Source organism: Alligator sinensis, unplaced genomic scaffold (genome assembly GCF_000455745.1).
Source record: "Alligator sinensis unplaced genomic scaffold, ASM45574v1 scaffold204_1, whole genome shotgun sequence".
Taxonomy (NCBI): Eukaryota; Metazoa; Chordata; order Crocodylia; family Alligatoridae; genus Alligator; species Alligator sinensis.
In genome coordinates this window covers 560,379-579,238 of record NW_005842363.1, presented here as the reverse complement: position 1 = coordinate 579,238, position 18,860 = coordinate 560,379, and the positions used below count along the sequence as shown (strand labels likewise).

General features: G+C 40.4%; 1 protein-coding gene across 6 annotated transcripts in view; it reads left to right on the top strand.

The window, feature by feature from the left end:
- CARNMT1 (carnosine N-methyltransferase 1) overlaps nt 1-18,860 on the top strand; it is a 39,059-nt gene that overhangs the window by 14,738 nt on the left and 5,461 nt on the right. For 4 of the 6 annotated variants that reach the window (XM_025210652.1, XM_025210650.1, XM_014522521.2 and 1 more), the window contains exons 5-7: nt 10,582-10,760; nt 12,218-12,331; nt 13,098-13,201. In XM_025210652.1, the coding sequence (XP_025066437.1) occupies nt 10,582-10,760; nt 12,218-12,331; nt 13,098-13,201 (397 nt within the window). Of the gene's footprint in view, nt 1-10,581; nt 10,761-12,217; nt 12,332-13,097; nt 13,202-13,495; nt 16,930-18,860 lie in introns of those variants that run through there. The other 2 variants (XM_014522526.2, XM_025210653.1) reach the window with 1 other exon arrangement.

Genomic DNA, 18,860 nt, shown 5'->3' with positions numbered 1-18,860 from the left:
TTAAATGCCTGGCAAGCATCACGAAATGGGGCCCCAAAGAGTTCACCCAGAATCCCTCTGTTGCCCCCCCCTCCACCCCGCCTTGCCCTCTGAAGTGAAGCCAGACCCCGCACCTTATGTGCATGTACATTTTTGGACGATTCCAGGACTTGTGTCAATAACAGCCAGTTCCAATCATGAGTCAGGACTAATTAGCACAGGGATCCTTTGTCAGGGCTATCTAGAATATACACACATACTAGGGATGCACTGATAAAGATTTTTGGGTACCAGTAGCTGATACCAATAGCCGATTTTTTAAGGAGTCATATTGGTCGATACCGATCTGAATTCCGATACGAGCCAGGCAGCTTGGAGAGCTGCGTGCAGCTGGTAAGTGTGGTTGGGGGAGGGAAGGGGCATGGGGGTGCAGATCAAGCCCCGCGCGTTGAGGGAGGAGTGGGGTTGGGGAAGCACTGCCCAGCTGGGGTGGGGAGGGCAAAGTACAGAGCCGCGACTCACCCAGAGGGTGTGGGGAAGAACGGGGGGCACGGCTTCTGTTACTGCACACAGCTTGTCTGGGAGCCACTGGTCCGGCACTTGCCTGTTTGTCCGGCAGCTCCTGCCACTGCTCCCACTGGTTGCCCAGGAGGGCATGGAGGGGAGCGGGTGTGCCCCCAGTTCTGGGCAAGGCAGAGTGGGCTGAGGCTGGGGCTGCTTGGGGCTCTTCCCTGCCTGTGCTGCCCTCCCGGATGAGTGGTGTGGAATGGCAGGAGCCACCTCCCCACGCCCCCTGGACGAGCTGCAGCTATGTCCTGCATCTGCCGCACCCTGACTGAGCAGTGCTTGCCCCTGCCCCAGCCCCACTTCTCCCTCACTGTGGGGGTCTTGATTTGCCCCCCGCTTCCGTCCCCCCTCCCCTTCCACCAAAACAGGCTTACCAGCTGGACGTAGCTCTCCAAGTTGCCGGCTGTGCTCCTCGCTGCCTATGTGCTGTGCTGCAGTTGCACACATGCATAGGTATTTATCAGCCAAATTATTGGCCACATCAGGCCGATTTCTGATACGATCAATTTTCTTTATATCGGTGCCAATCCAATATCGGACCAGTGTATCAGTGCACCTCTAACACACACTGAACAGTGCTGAGCTGTGGGATCACCAAGGCGTGAAATGCTGTTGACTGGTGGTGCCCAGCCCAGTGAACTATATGGCAAATTATGATCCTTTTGGCTTTGGACTAATATTATGCATAGTTCGTACATACATAAAAGTTGGTATAAAAGTGCTGCCCAGAAGTATGTTTATGGAGTACCTGTACTAAAATTTGCAGTAGTTTAAAAAAATAAGGTAACATGCATCAATTCTGGATGGACTAAGTGCATGGGTACTATATGCAAATTGCTACAGGAATGTTTAATTTCAAGGTTCTTTTCAGATTTGCTCCTCACTTACAGAGAACAGGGTCTGACAGTAAGGAGAGGGGGAAGCAGAGAGCCAAGGGGCTACCTGATGCCCCAGACTTCTTTTCTCTGCTGTAGCAATAGGAGGGTTTGAATTCAAGGTAAACCTACATTAATTAAATTCTATACAAGGAAAGGTATAATATTTATACATTTTCTATATATATAATCTATTTTGGGGGGTCATCATATTATCAGGGTCATCTATTTGAGTAAATACAGTAATATGTAAAGTACTTTAATATTATAACGATAGGCACCAACAAAAAATTATACACAAAATAATTCTAATTAAATTCAAATATCATTAAAACTGCAAAACATACATTTACAATTAATTATACATTCTGTTTGGGAATACTTGATAAAAAGACTAATTTTTCTTGACCAGATTGCTATAAAAATATCACTATACTTCTAGGCAAGTCTCACCTAGCAACTAATTGAATTTTCTATTTATTCAGTTTTGCAGCTGCAGAATCTATTTTAAGTCTATTTTGAGACTATACTGAGTAAAGTGATCTTATAAAATTATACACTTAGAGTGATTTAAAAGTAGGTGTTGACCTTCTGCATCCATTTTCTATAAATGACAGGTGTTATAGACACATTGCTTAATGCACTACTGGAATGCTCTTGTACGCTTAAGTGATGAAGTATAAGAACAGCACAGTGTAGGGTCTCCATAGATCAGAATACTTCCATAAAAAGTCCTTCAAGTTAAGCCAAAACAGTATTACCACTGAGAGAACTGAATTTTTACTTTTTCCAGGTGTTAAACAGCTTTCTACTCTGTATCTAGCCAGCATCTTCAGTAATACATTTTTTGAAATCATATGCAAGTAAAAGCGCTCCCTGCTCTTCAGTCAGTTTCTGACTCTTGTTCTCAGTTATACTTGTAGAGATTACTGTAGTGAGATGACTGTAGAAATTTAAAGTCAGCTCCAGGAAATTAAGAAAGTAACTTACTTTGTGAGCCTAACCAAACTTTTAAAAATAATCAATTGTTTTATCTTTTGGTACTCGCGTTATACAATAAAAGTTCTGTTAACCGGCATTTTACAAGCTGGTATGCTCAATTAACCGGCACGCTGGCTTGTAAGATAAAGTGAAACTGGAAGTGCCCTCTGTGGCCAGGGGCAAAGCAGCCTGTGCTGCCGAGCCCCCACGGCCCGGGGGGTATAACAAGCTGTGGGGCCCGCCTCCCTGTCCCACAGGGCCCGCGGGAGAGGTGGTGGGACACCCAAAACATGGTGGGAGAAGCGGCGGCCCGAGCCACTCATTAACCGGCATATTTTGTTATCTGGCATCCCCCAGGAATGGGGGATGCCGGATAACAGAGCTTTTACTGTATACATCCCTTTGCCTTTATCTTTTTATATTGTTTGTAAGGTAATTTGTATATACTAACTTTTAAAAACATTTCATACTAACTGTTACTTAAAGAATGCTGAAATCCTAATGTACATGGTAGCAGTATTTTGCTATGGCACCAGAGTTTGAGCCACACTTCAGACTTGTCCAGAGGTTTTTTCCCAATCTGTCAGTCTTTAAGTGAGAACTTGGTCAGTTGTTCTATGTGGAATTGTAGACAGCCAGACATGAATGCGAGCCACGTTTGTTCTCTTGTATTTTGTCATCTATGAAAGCTGGTATACCTTAGCTTAGTTTGGTGATTCTCAACTAGGATGTTGCAAGACTCTGGGGAGCCTTGAGATCCTTTCAACAGTGCCGTGCAGTGTCATACAGTTAGTACTGTTAGGTATGCAAACATGATTCAGAAGATAAACCTAGAGATTTCAAATAGGAAGAAGCTACATTGTTAAATTCTGGCCTATTGTGGTCCTTCTAAGACTTTTGTAAGAGAGGAATTTCTCTTCTGTAGTCAAAGAACAAGTGAAAACTAGAAGCTGGTATTCTCCGAGTGGTGCCTCATTTATTGAGGAATGCCTCAAGTCTAAAAAGGTTGAGCACCACTGGTGGGGTCCCGGATGAACACTCTTTTTACTGGGCATTGCAAGAACACAAGAGTAAAAAGAAGAAACACACAGCCACATAAAAGCTTGAAAATCCAAATATAAAGCAAATGACTGCAGATAGCTACAGCTAACTGGGGAGTATTAGAAGACAGTGATGCCATAGTAGTGTGAATAGGCAGTAGGGCTTTGAGAAACGGCTGTGTTTGATTCGGTTTTGGATTCGGCTGTTTTGCAGGACAGCGATTCATTTCAGATGTTTCGGATCACTGTCCCCTTTCATTTCGGCCGAATCTGTTTTGGAGATTTGGCTCTGCTGAATCTCCTCCAAATCTATTTCGAACAGGTTGCAAAGCTTCTCACAGTTCTACTGCCCAGGTAGGTGGGGCTTGGGGCCGGGGTCTGCAGGGCCCCTGCGGGGAGCAGGATGGGGCTGTTGGTGACTTGTCCAGGGAAGGGGGAGGGCAGCTGCCCTCCGTGCATGTGAGGGGCAGACTGCAGACCAGGTGGCCATTTTTGCAGGCAGAGTGCAGCAGTGCCCCTCCCCCGCCCCGGCCAAGGATCCCTGGTAGCCCTGCCTCTTGCTGGTGATAGGTTGCAAAGGCTGTCCAGCATGTGGTCCCACCCCTTATTGCCAGTTGGCATCGAGGGGTGGGGCCATATGACAAACAGGCCTTGTAACCAATCAGTGGTAAGGGGCAGGGCTGGCAGCCATCTTGCTGTGCCAGCGGTCCCTCTCCCCCCTCTCCATGATGCCTCTGGCAGGCTGCACAGCTGAGCTGCAGTGGCCACAAGGTCTGCTGGCTCCCTATTTTTAATGATTTTTTTTTGCTGGATCTTTATTTCCGCCAGAGAGCCCACCGAAAGCACAGGCCTCGTGCTTTTTTGCAGGGCCTGCCCAAAAGCACAGTTTCCATGAAAACCACCAAATCATGATTTCAGTAGGTTATAATTATTGTATTCTTTCGTTACCTACAGTTAGCCTATTATAATATTACAAAATTCTTTGACATCTTAAAGTCTTGTATGTTTTAATATGGTGTTTCAGCATAGGATAAAATAACGTTTTTAGCACTGAAGCATACATGTATAGGATTTTGTTAATAGCCCTTAAGTTTTATACCACAAAATTCAGTGTGTTGATATTACTCGTTTGCTGTTACTTGTATCTTTCCTGGCAAAGGAAAGATGATCATTTTATCACCTGTAAGATCCCCCTAGGCAGGTGTAGAGACTTCCCTGTCACCACAAAGGAAAGGATGGAACTCTTGAAACTGCTCATTTGCTTGTTGAGGTTCAAGAATTCCAGTGTTCCACTTTTTACAGTGACCTCAGGACTTCTGTTCAGGGGATGTGAGGAGCCAGTGGTTTTTAATTGCAGTCCCAGCTAACCTTTTGAGAAGTTGACACCTGACATGAACAGGGAAAGATATATTGTGTCCTGTTTGAATTTCAGGCAGTATTTAAGGAAAAGTAACAAGCAGATGGAAAAGAAGCATTTCTTGAAGTAACTTTTGTAGAACAATTCATCTTTTCTCCCCCTTTATTTCCCCAGGATAGTAAGATAGTCCTGATGTTACTGGTCTCCGTCGAGACCAGTAGAGAAACATTAGAGAAAATGAACAAAATTCAAACTTGATCTCAAATACCTTGATAAAGTTTGTAAAGCTAAATATTGTAAACCCCGTTCTTGCTGAAAATAAGTTTTAAAGCAGTTTGGCCAAAATACAAAAATAGATTTTTTGTGATTCAATTATCAACTGAAGATTTTTTTCTAATGTACCTTAAGGGTTTGAGTTTCAAGTCTACCCTCTCTAATTTATTTCTAGAGTGATAAAAGGTGCTATCTTCCTCAAGGGCCAAACCTACTTCAACACAGGTCTCAGCTATGTTACCTATAATGCACAATTCACTGTTTAATTGTACAGTAAATTTAGACCAGCTACACATGCAAAGTAATTATCACACCACAAAAGTGACTATCAAGCTATAAAAAGAGCCAACCAGCTACAAATTTAGTGCTTGAAAATATAAATATCTGGGTTCAGCTTTAATTTGAACCTGTAGCAGGGGCCCATAGGAATACATTTTTAGAATAGAAATTTGCCTTGAAATATAACTTTAAATTTTCTATATAGGAAACCTGTGGTTCTCAATTTTCCTTATGCTGTGGCCCACCTACCCTATCCCTTCTGCCCTTCCTTCTCTGCACATGAAAAGACTTGTATCTTATTTCCTCTATGATCTGCACCCTTAGGATATGGTGCAGAGTTGATTAGCACAAGTGAAACATTGTATAAATGCAGCTGTGTGGCTTCCTATGTTCAGTGCAGCAAGGATGGCACAGCCTGGCATCAGGAAAATATGGTGAGGGGACAGCTCTATTTGGGTTTGGAACCACTGTTCTAAACACTAGCTAATGTTTTTCTCATATTTTTAAAAATATTTGCTTCATCTTAATTTAATAACCTGTACCACTTCCTTGAAAGAGGCCGTGAATTGTTACTCTTGATGACCACATAACTAGAGACCATGATGGTCAAAGACAATGTTGATGCATTAAAGCATGTTAAATTCCTGTGAGGATATTCCTATTCAATAGAAAAGTGGCCTTAGGAGGAATGACTTAATGCCATTTTACTCCTGAAAAATGCATATCCAAAGGAGTTTGAATGTGATTTGATGTACAATCGTCACCTTTGGTTGGCTGACTCTAATTTTCCCAAGACTTTTTAAAGAAAAAACGTAAACTTTAAACTTGATAGGATGTTTAGGTGGTAGCATGTGCAGTTTTTTCACGTCTTGGAAGATGAAAAGATTTTCTGAGAAGGTTTGAGCTACAAGAATAAAAGCTGCTTTCCAGCTAAAAACCTCTAGTTAACATGCTTTAACTTTGCACATTGAATTCACACCTTCAGTTGATTCACTTTAACTTTCCAAGAGACTAGCCATGAGACATTTAAATAGACTGCCTTGCTGTACATGAGGTGTAAGATTTGGGATTCTGTCTATAATGGCCCAAGATGAAGCAGCCTTTTTGGATCTATATCTTGAATCAAAAGTAAGAGTCCATAAGGCAAAAAAAATAATAGCAAGTCTCCTTACCATTAGGGGCTCTTTCCCAAAATTCATTACACTTTAGAATCAATGTTTCTTTTTATTTTTCCTACTGATTAGCTTTACTGAACCATTAAATATTTGTGTTTTGGATGTAAATAAAGAGGAGTGGAGAAGAGGAGTGTTAATTGGTATCATTTGTACCTGATTGTTGTTATGTTACTTGTAATTTCACATAAATTTAGGCAAACAGTTGTGGAGACTTGTTACCTTCAGCCTAGGACTGGAACATTCCTTCTTGGAACATATAACGTTTCTACCATCTAAGAGCAGTGGTTGATAAATTTTGAAAGACAGCTACAGCCAGTCATTGTTGGCTGAAGGGTGGGCATCAAAGGGCCTACACCAGGTATTTGGTGTAGAGCGGTGATTCTCAGTTGGAGTATTGTGGCAGTTTGGGATCCTTTCAAGGGTTCCGCGGGGCCCCAGTTAACAGTGGAAACATGAGTTATGAGGTAAACCCAGAAACTTCAAATAGGAATCCATAGTGTTAAAAATAGTCCTGTGTGAAGTGGAAAGTATTCGATTTGGATTTGGCGATTCGGAGGGACAGTGATTCGATTCATTGACTGTCCCAATTCGATTTTGGCTGAATCAAAATCTGAAAATATTCGGTGCTGAATCTTATTTGGCCATAGACTATACAGGCAAGCAGTGCCAGCGGGAGCACCTGAGGGAGCAGCCAGACGAGCCCCGGCTTGAGCTGGCAGCCCTGGGAGAAGCCACAGCTTGTCCAGCTGCACCCCCCCAACTCCCTGATCATTTCCTCCAGCCCCCGTGGCTTCTCTTGGGGCTGCCAGCTTGAGCCACTGCTGGTCCAGCTGCTCCCCCAGCTGCCCCCCTGCCAGGGCGAGGCAGGCACTGCTGGCAGCCCCAGGGGAAGCCGCAGGAGGAATGATTAGGAGCCGGGAGCTGGGAGATCAAACTGGGAGCTGGGAGATAGAACTGGGACCTGGGGGGAAGCCCTTGTTTGTTCCCCCAGCTCCCAGTTTAGTTCCCCAGTTCCCTATTCTATCCCCCCAGCCCTCACGGCTTCTCGCAGGGCTGCTAGCACTGCCTGCCTTGCCCCGGCGGGGGAGCAGCTGGGGGAGCAGCCAGACAAGCTGCAGCTTTTTCTGGGGCTGCCAGCTGCTCATCCGGCTGCTCCTGCTGGCACTGCCCAGTGCCTGCCTGTACAGTCCATAGCCAAATCTCTCTCAATCAATTCGGAGGCCTCCGACTTGATTGGGAGTAATTAATGGGTCTCCTGATTCGATTTGGATTTGGAGATTTGGCCGCCAAATCGGGCCGAATCTCTTCCAAATCGAATCGGCTACCGAAGCTTCACACAGCTCTAGTTAAAAACATTCTAATCTATTGTGGTCTCTGAGATCTTTGCAACAGAAAAACTGTTTTATTTTTCTATAGTCAAAAAACCAAGTGAAAACTAAGAGCTGGTATTTTTCAAGGAGTGTTCTGAGTCTAACAAGATTTGAGAACCATCTAGTTGGAGTGCAAGTCTATGGTGATGAAAAAGGAGGGCTCCCAAATGTAATTAAGGGACTATCTGAACCTACTGCAGTAGATGAGGCAATGTTTTACCTCCTTGTTTCTCATTTCTCTAAGGTAAAATTAGGATAGATCTATGCTAAAATTAGGAATTAGGAGATTTGGGTTCTTATTGACTTTTCGCAGATTTTATGACTTCATGCAAGTCAGTTTAATCTTGTCTCAGTTTCCTCATTTGTAAAATGGAGCCATTTCCCTTACGAAACGTTATGATGTTATTGATGTTTGAGACATCTGGTAGGGCTATGCGAAGTTTTGGCCACTGATTTGTTTCGGCAGAGATTTGGCCTGCTTCAGTGCCCAAATCTGCGAATCGGGGAAACTCTTCAATCTCTCCGAATCAAATTGGAACCCTTTGAATTAATTTGGAAAGATGCGATGATTCGACATAGACACAGCCTGAAATGTTTTTTCTACATACTTCAAGGTACCAGGTGGCTCGTGAATGCTGAGATGGTGGGGCGAATGGACCATCCCGTGGGGGGGGTGGGGTCCCAGTGCACTTGGCAGCAGACCTGGAAGTGGACCAGAAGTACATCCAGTCCACTTCTGGGTCTGCCGGAGAGCATGTTGGGGGAGGGGGGGGCCGCGTCCCCTATCCCCCCCCTCGGCTCAGCGACTGGTGCATCCTGGGTACGGGGGGACCTGGGGTCCCCCCATGGCCAATTGCTAACCTGGGGGAGCCCTCCTGCATGTTTGGCAGCAGACCCAGAAGTGGACCGAAAAAACATTTAAAGCTGTGTCTGTGGCCGAATCGCTGATTCTCCAAATCAGCATTGAATCTTCAGATTTGGATTCAGCTGAATTGAATTGGGGACAGTGATCCGAATCAACGAATCGAATCACTGTCCCTGATTTGGGCCGAATCCAAATTGAACACAGCCCGTTCTGCACACCCCTACCATCTGGATTATGCATGAATGAACAGCATAGCGTATCTTTACCAAAAAGGTTGTGTTTCTGTTTTAGCAGGCTTTTAAACACTATCTTGCTTAGAGTAACTTTAGGAAATGTAACTATGTATCCACAGTTTGGGTTTCTTCCCTTGGAGTGCTAGAATTATGCATACTTAATTCTTTATAATATATAGGCAAACAGTTGATAATCCCAGCTGTTGTACTGATGCTCACAGCCTATAAAAATGGTTTTACTGTAAACAGGGCATCTTTGGTTCTATACCTTTCTTTCACTCTTCAGAGCACATCTGCTTCAGCTTCAAGTGGATGGATGCATTTTCTATTAACTCTGCAAGCTGCCCTTGTATGTAATGATAAATGATGTTATTTTCTGGTATCTCCAAAACAAGGGATGAGTCTTGCCCTGTTACCACTGCATTTTTCTATTGTCCTCAGTTACGTAGGTGTAGCCCTGCTTTCATTAATGGGCATGATTGAGAATAATTGAGTGCAGCCTAGGTCTTAGGGTGAGTTTGCAGGCCTACCAGAAGTATGCCTTTTTAATTTACAGTATGAGCAAATATGGATTAGTACTATAAAAACGGAGCTTTTTATTTATTTTACAGAGTTGAATTAAACTACATAAGGGTCCCAAAGTTAATTTGTCTTGTGTTCCATAAAATTAGAGTAAAAACACTTGAAATTTTGTGAGGTTGTTCAGCTAAATTGTGGTGCTGTCAATGAGCACATCTACATGAGACACTTTATGCGAAGTAGCCTAATAACACTGCACAGTAGCATGTTGGGCAAAACCTGTGATAATACGCTACTGCGCAGTAGTATTAGGCTACTCCGTAGTAAGCATCACTAAAAAAAAATGTGCTGGCGCTGTTGTGCAATAATTTTAGTTACTTTGCATTTAGTTAGTACTTACTTAAGCAAGTGATAAACTAAATATGCATTAATGAATATGTAGACGTGCCCTGTTTTTTTGAAATGAACAAAAGTATGTCTTTAGATTAAAGGATGATAGTTTCAGAAAAAAATACATTTACTTTGACCCTAGCATTATAGCTTTAAGAAAGTACATATTACTAAATCTAGCATTAAAATGGGTATTCACAGGAAATTATAAATATAAGAGTGAAGTTCTCTTTCTCTTGTAAAAACAAATAAAGATTCTCTTTCAGCAAAGCAAATTCTCTTGGTTCTTAGCACTACTGAACATTTGTAATGGAAGTCTTCACCATCTTGGAGAAAGAATTACATTCTTAATTTTGCTTTAAGATCAACATAAATGAAAAATGTTGGAAAAATAAGAGGCTAAAAGAAGAAAGTGCATTTCAGTATAGCTAGTAACAGTTGCTTCTTGCTACTGTGTTTTTAAGGAGTAAAATAGTTCTGTTCTCTGTTAAAAGTCAGTCATTCATTTAATGAATGTAAGTAAAAGTAATTAAGTAAAAGTCCTATAGAATTATTTTTATAAAGTCTACATTGCTATCAAGTACATTCATTGTGGACACTGGTGAAAACCAAAGTAAATCATTTTATATTTGTAAAATGAATGACTAATTTTGTTGTTTTGACTTTCATATTTTGCAGATGCTCTGAAATTAATTCCTATAAACTTTATCCCTGGATTCATCAGTTTAGCAATAACCGAAGATCTGCTGATCAGATACGACCAATTAATTTCCCTGATGTTGACCCCCACAATCTTCCTCCTGGTGCAAACTTTTCTATGACTGCGGGGGATTTTCAGGAAATTTATTCTGAGTGCAGTAAGTAGATAAATTATAGATGTCAAAATTACTGGTTACAGTACATATTGCATCTTTAACATACACCCACTATGGTATGGCAGAAATTTGCTAAGCAATAAAATAAAATCATGCTTTCAGTTACTACAGTGAACATCAAAGTTGAAGAATGCACCTAGGTTTTCACAGCCAAAATAAATGTTGCTCTTCCTTCAGTCAGAACGTATAGATAATCTATAGCACATTTGTGTATAAAATGGATTCTACTTGCAGTGGTGATTTTAATGAGAACAGTGATAGTCTAGAAAACTTTCCCAAGTAAGTTTATAACATCCTGTTTGTCTCACTTGAATTAGAAAAGCGGTTTTAAAGAAATAAATGTCATAAGCAGCCTATCTGCTGTAATGCTGGACTAAAGTTCAGTATTGTTGCTTGGCAGCTTTTCTTTGATGAAATAAGTCACTACAAATTATTGCAGAGTAGTTATTTACAAATAAATCAAGTATACATTTACTGGCAGTCACTGGGCACATCTACATGAGACGCTGACTCTGCAGTAGCCCAATAATACTGTGCAGTAGTGTTGCATGGAGAAAAACACGCTGAGACATTACTGTGCAGCAGTGCCACTTAAAAAGTGTTTGCTGGTGCTACTACACAGTAACTCCAGTTGCTGCTCATTTATACAAGTACTAAATAAACGTGCAGTAGCATCTAGGGTAGACTTGCTCATTGACAAGTATTTTAGAAATTAACTAAAGGATAATATTTACAAAAGACACGGATATTCCTCATTGTCAGTAGCCAGATTTGTCTGGATGTGTCACTTCTATAGAAATCTGGTGGTGTTTCTCACTTAATTCAATCCCAGTTTAATATGGAACAGATAGGTGCATATAGTATTTATCCAGTTAGTTATTTAAATTAGATCTAGGATCCTGAACAGTGTGTAGCGTTTATCCAGTTCTTTTTTATGAGCAGTTGAATCTTTAAGGCCTTGCCTCATAGTAGTGGTAAGAGTGCAGAAGGTGGAGCATTTTACCTGTATCTTGAGGTTACTCATCTGCACGCAGTACCAAACTGACTAGGTAGAGCTATTTCTTTCTTGCTGTTGGCATCCTTGTTTGGATTGCATAATTGTTTCCTATTAAAACAAGCAGGTTTATTTGCTCTTTCTGTGTTTAAATTTTCTCCTGACAAAACCTAGCTTTCTGGCAGAGTTTATATAGAGATTTCCCCCACCCCACAAGTTGAGTAACTTGGAGTTATGTTTATAGCTTTAAATCTATCCACAAGCTAGCAAATGAATGCTGGTGTCAATTCAGAAATAAATCTCAAATTAAATGTTTATTTCAAAACATTTATTTTGAAGATTACAGACTTACAAAACTTTCTTACCAAATTCTAACCATTATCTTTACTACTAACTAAAATTGTTTTTTTGGGGTATATTTAGTAATCTATTTTTCTTTGCACAGATACATGGGACTGTATAGCTACCTGCTTCTTCATAGACACAGCACATAACGTTATTGATTACATTGATACAATATGGAAAATACTCAAGCCTGGAGGAATATGGATAAATTTAGGTAAATTATTTCAGTTATTCTGCATGACCTGGTAGTGACTCCTGGTGACTCAAAAGAGCAGTTTTAGGAAAAGTCCTACCTAGCATCTGTTACCTTAGTCTGCAGTAGTTTGGGCTGCCAGATTCTCTCAAACCTTTTGGAGCATATTCAAATAACTTTTTAATTTTTTTTCAAATTCTCTGTTTGGCCAAATCTGCGTGAATTCTGACAGGAAGCAAAAGCACCTGGTTCCAGGTCTCCCCCCTTGCCAGTTTTCACATCTGTATTTGAAAGCAAGAAATGAGGAATCATTTTAGTGTATGATTCAACATAACTTCTTTTACATGTTCATTCTAAAATTCATTATGAATAGAAATTATAAGCTTCTTGTTTCTGCATTCATTTAATAAGTGGAATGAACTTGGGTTTTTTTAATGTTAATGTTCTTTTAGTTACAAGAATGTAATAAGGGCAAACAAGTCTATTTCCCAAACTTTGCTAACAGAATAATTGAACAGTTTTTTTTGCCAAAACATAATTTTTAAAAATTGCTGATTTGGTAAAGCTCAAAACAGATGGATAAAAATGGGTTTATAATAGAAAGCGTTAGTCAACCGTGATTTTTAGACATAATTGTCAGCTCCTATAAAGACATCAGGAAATTATACACTTCGTTGATTGCATACCTTGCTGTTGTTTTACCTTTATATAAAAGACCTAATAAAAATGTACTCATGAAATATAATGAGACTTGGTGGTATTGAAACATTTGATTTTTGTACCTTAGGTCCTCTCCTTTATCACTTTGAAAATTTGGCAAATGAACTTTCTATAGAGTTGAGTTATGAGGATATAAAAAACGTTATATTACAATATGGATTCCATATAGAGGTAAGAATACATTGCAGTTTCCTAGTAACATTCAAGGAGGTAGGCTATAGCCAAAACTTGCACTACTTAAGTGTAATTATTTTAATAATACACGCTAGTAAATTCTAGATACTTATATTTTTAAAATCTTGCTGCTAGTTGTGATAATTTTGTATGTATTAAGGGGCCAAGGACCCCGATAGGAAATGTCCAGTAGTAATGCCTCTTTAGAGTAAAAATACTTTGGATTGAATTGTTGGAGAAACTACTGTGTCACGGAAAAATATCCTGTAACTTTTGAATTTTTATTTTCAGGTAGAGAGAGAATCTGTTTTGTCCACGTACACTGTGAATGAACTCTCCATGATGAAATACTACTATGAATGTGTGTTGTTTGTAGTTAGGAAACCAGAATAGCAGTGTTTCAAAGAGATTATTTGGAAAAAATGTTGGAGTTAGTGCTAGAATTGACAAAATGGACTGTGGGTAATGGCTGGACACAACCTCAAATCAGTGGTGCCTTCTTATTCCTAACATAATTTAGATAGTGTCTATTTTCTTAATCTGTATTGCTATCCTGACGTACTATGCCATGCATATTTGTACTGCAGTAGTGAAAATGGAGGGGAAAATGTTCACAATACACTGTCTTTGTGCTTTAAAAGTCAGAAGTCATAAAAACCTCCCATGGTTTCAGTGCGTCTGCCATGAGTCTGTCCATACAAGATTGACTTTATATATTCTGTCTGTTTTCTTTCATTAAATTCCAATGGTTTTCATTTTTTTTTCCTGTTGATTTACAAATAATCAGAAGTTTGCATAGTACAAACTCTGCCACTCTGAGAGAAGCATTTCTAAACGAGCAATTTATTATTTTTAAAAGGTGTGAAGTCTGGAGTTGTTGAAAAGTGGTAAAATGCTTTGTGAAAGCTGTTCATAGTGACCTTTATAAATTTTGAAACTATTTTCTGTAGGATTGAGAAAAGAAATAATATAGAATAGTTTAGGAGCTGTAATTTTCTCAGCCCTTAGGTTCACCAGTCTGTTCAAAGCAACTAATCTATAGGCAATTTGACATACTGATTGGTTAAAGCAGCTTGTCACAATGGAGCCATAGTAAATAAGCTTCAAGCCAGAAGACCTGCCCTAATGTGTGTCAGGCATTTGGCCGACTAGAAGTTCATTAGTTTAATTTATCTGCTGCTTAAGCCAACATTATTTTTTTAAGCAATATTTTTTTTTTGTTAGAGATCATAAACAACAGAAAATGTTCCTTTTTTAAGGAAAGCAGTTGAACATAATTGAGACAGCTGTGCCACTGTTACCATTAATATGAGCATGGAAAAAACTGTATAAATCATATGCATTTTTTAGCAAGAGCTTCTATATCTATTCAACATTTATAGGTCAGTTGTTAGATACTTGACTGGAACTTTAAGGCAATTTACCCATGCTACACTAAATCTACCTCTAATTTTGTTATTTCTTTATGTTAAATTGCCTGGTAATTTTATACAGGAAAGCTTCTGTCACTTTTGAAGTTATACATATGTTTTCAGTGAAAAAAATATTTAAAAATATCCTGTGTTTTTAAAGGAATCAAATTAGCTACTTAGTTTTCTTTACATTGACATCATTAACTTAGCAACATTGTCATCCATTTTTAAAAATCCTTTAAAATGAAAAAGGCATTATGGGGAACTGAGGCTTTTTCAGGGGGCTTTCTTGCTAATGGCACTGGAATATAATGTGAGGTTTTTTTTGTTTTTGTTTTTAACTCCAGAAGCATAATACGAGAAAAATATGCCCAGGGCAAGTGTGCCCAGGGCAGTGCTCTTATTCTTTTTCCCACTAGGCAGTACAGAGGAACAACAGCGAGCAGCATCATGGATGATGTTCATCATGAAGTGTAAGGTGTTCTGGGAATGACAGATTTCCAGAATGGCAGTGGAGGGAACTTTTACTCCTATATTTTTGCTGCCAAAGCCCATATCGAGAGGGCAAAAATCTGCTGATTTTGGTGGCAAAATTGGGATCAGTTCTCCCCCCAGCAGCAGCAAACTTCATTGCTGATATTTTAAAACTATGATTCCCAGAACACTTGCTTTCTATGACACAAGATGCTCCATGCTGCTGCAATGCACAGCTGGGAAGTGTAAGTCCAGTGGGGTAGAGGAGTGAGGTGCTCTTCCCCTTAGGTGGTGCCTGGGTCACATGCCCCACTAACCCACCCCACGTTATGGTACTGTTAAACTCCATTGCTTTCATCTAACTGTGACCCCTTCTTCTGGAATTTGCTTGGCTGCATCCTTTGTAAGGCCATTTCTAGCTTTATCTTTTTTCAGTAAGGCAGGTATATCGTGCCTCTGGATTTGCTTTAATTTACCTGGGAATTTTAAGTTATGCTTTTTTGGTTTGGTTCTGTTTTGTGGATTTATTCTATTTTTATTATTTGTATTATTATTATTATTACATAAACACTATCTAGAAGCAGAAAGCCTATAGACATACTTTAAACTCTCAGGATACCTGCCAATGAGGAGTATTAGACCAACATTGTCTGTAAAAGTTTACTTGTCCAGAGCCTGGACGTTCTGTTTTTACTGAGAAAGTATTAAGGACATTTTTTTTTTTTTTTTTTTTTTTTTGCCTTCAAACAAACAAACAAAAAAAGGCTAAAATTTGCCCAGCCACAAGTGACGTTTATTGTAACCTGATTTTTACTTCCTTGAAATGAAACAAACTTTCTGATTTTTATAAAGCAACGGATGGTTTCCTGTAGCTTTCATTCCCTTGTGGTACAATCTGCTCTAATGCTTTTACTATGAACTTCTCATAGAAGAAAGATACATTTCAATAAAATCCTACTAATATTTTAAAATCCCTTGAAATAAGGCATGGTCGGTAAATACTGATCGTAAAGTTCCTGAACACTTAGTTCTGTAATACTGCCCATTCTGCCTTGTCTCTTTCTTTTTATTCAGTGGGCATTTCTCCTGTAAAAGAGGTATTCCCATTTTTACATGTGTAAATTTGTACTATCCTAGTGACTGATGCACAATTTAACTCTTGCTGAATTTAGTCCCTAAAGAATTTTTTCTCTTTCTCGGTTTTGTTTTCCGATTCCCCAGACTTGTCAAATGTGCCATTTTTCACTAAGCCCCTTTTGGGAAACATCAGTGTTCTTCACTCTAAATACCTGTTAGATATACAATAGTATGCCGTTTTACTTTCAGTTTAGGGAATATCAATTCAAATACATGTTTCCATAAACTTTCCTTTCAGAAATATAGGAGTTGGAGGCAATGTTATCTTCCAGATAAATCATATGAATTGGTGATCCTCCATCTCTATTCAAATGTACTAATTTTTAAGATGATCTTTTGTACATTAATGGACAGGGATAATTGTGTATTATTCAGTGTGTCTTAATTCTTCTCTTTCTCAATGTTGTATTCACAGGGAAAATTAGTATAATGAACAGCTGAAACCAGGACAACTTAAGTCATTATTGAGTTGTATATGGTATTGAGTGTGCAAAATTATAAAAATGAGACGCTGCATAATCTGCTATGTAACACTTCTTTATATGGAGTAAGTTTGACAAATGTAGTGTCCTGTATTTTTATTTATATGTATCTAAAATCAGTTACAAAGAACTGAATTGGAAACTTCATGTATCTGCATGATTTTTCCTCTATTTTTAATGTGTATAATAACTTGATTTTTCTTGAAATATTAAAGTTTGCAGAATGAATAATGGATTACATTTTATTAGCTTGACTCCTCTTGTAGTAAATTCTGGTTTAAAATCATAATCTCCCACCCCCCCCAACTCAGTAGACAGCTGTCTAGATAACCTAGTTCCTTCTGACATTATGCTGTCTGCTGATTTTAATTTTTTTTGTGCTGTGTGAAGCCTTATAAATATCAATTAGTAGCATAGAGCTGGTCAGGAATTGGAAAATGCCAATTTATTGAACACAATGTTTTGTGGAACATATCATGAACTCTTATTGAGCTGTAGGAAGGCTTCAGTGGAAACCTCCTTGGCTTCCTGGTGAGATGCATGGGAATCTTGGTCTCCAGGGTCCATGGCCCTGGGATGGTCTGTTGAGGCTCGCTGTACTGAAGCCAGCAATCCCAAGGCTTCCGGAGTTTGTGACTGGGGCTGCTTTCCATGCCAGCTCTGGGGAGTTGCAGAGTGTTCAGGAGCTCCCAGAGCTGGCTGTGTATAACTGTTCCCATGGGCTGAAAAGCACAAATTGCACAAACTAACTACTTCTCAAGACTTTACATATGGATTGGTGTGATTAGTACTAGTCGTTTAATAGGATACAAATGCTGGTTTGGGTCTTGCCAAAGATTGATTTCCAAATTTCTGTAACCTCTTTGCTATCCTGAGCAGTGACAAGTAGTAATTTTTAATTTTCGCTTTCCTCCAGCAATAACTTAAATTGATAGGACTTTCCATGTATTTTGTTGGCCCCTCATTTGAAGAAAATAAACTGCTAATAGGCCAGTCTGGCTACAGCTTGGCACTCTGTTTTTGATGGTTTTCATATATGATTTGATGCCTTTCACGTTTTGGAATTGATACTTTCAAAACCTTATAGGCAGTATATAGCAGTCAAATGACTATATACAATAAAAGCTGTTAACTGGCATTCTACTATCCAGAATACTCTATTAACTGGAATTTCTCTCAGGCTGGGGGGTGGGGAGCAGCCACCCCTGCAGGGGTTTTCAAAAAGGTTGAAAACCTTGCCTCCGATAACCAGATTTTTTAGATTACCCCCGCCCCTTCCCCCCCACACAGGTTAACACAGCTTTTACCGAATATTTCTCCTGTTTATTTATGTATATACAGCGTGTGTGTACGTGTATGCATACTGTACTAATATACTGGAAAGGGAGATTGTGTGTATTCCTCATTTGACAGCTATATACTGTCTATGGGTTTTGAAAGCTGACGCTAATCAATTCCAAAATGCGAGGGAATGTTCTAGGTACTATGGCATTATATTGTCCCTTCAATTTCCTCCCAAGAGGAGAGAGAGAAAATTAAAAGGTGGGAAGGGGCAGAGGTGCAGAGCTATTTATCAGGCCCTGCGGTCTCTAACTCAGCCACTAGTTGACGGTGACTTTTAGTGCCTCCGCGATTGAGAGATCCTTCACTCCCCCACCATTTTTTTTCATCTTTTTTTTCTTTTCTTGAGGGTTATTGCCTTTGGCATGCAAAGAAAAGAAAAAGGATCTTACACGCTGCCCTTGGCGTGGGTAAAAGTGGGGCGGGGGTGTAATGCCGCAGCGGCAGAGGTGCGTTTTCCTGGCGGGGAAGTGGAGGGGGTTGGGAGTGGCTCGATGCAAGGAGTTCGGGACTGGGCTGTCTGAGGCGTTTCCTTGTACTCGCACGTTTCCACGGGTTGCCGCCAGTGGCACCGCGTCCTGTGCACGTGGCGAGGGGCACGGGGCTGTGGGGAAGCCGAGCGGAGGGGAGGCAGCCCCGCGGCAGACCGGGCTCAGGGGCCGGTGCACGAGCGAGCGGGCGGAAGTGCCTCTTAAAGCCGCGCAGGAAGACAGCCCCCGCACCTGCGACTTGGGCACAGCTCCGTGCCCAAGTGGACACCTGAGACTCAGCCGCAGGTCGCGCCCCGCCCCTTCCCTCTCTGGCCCGCCC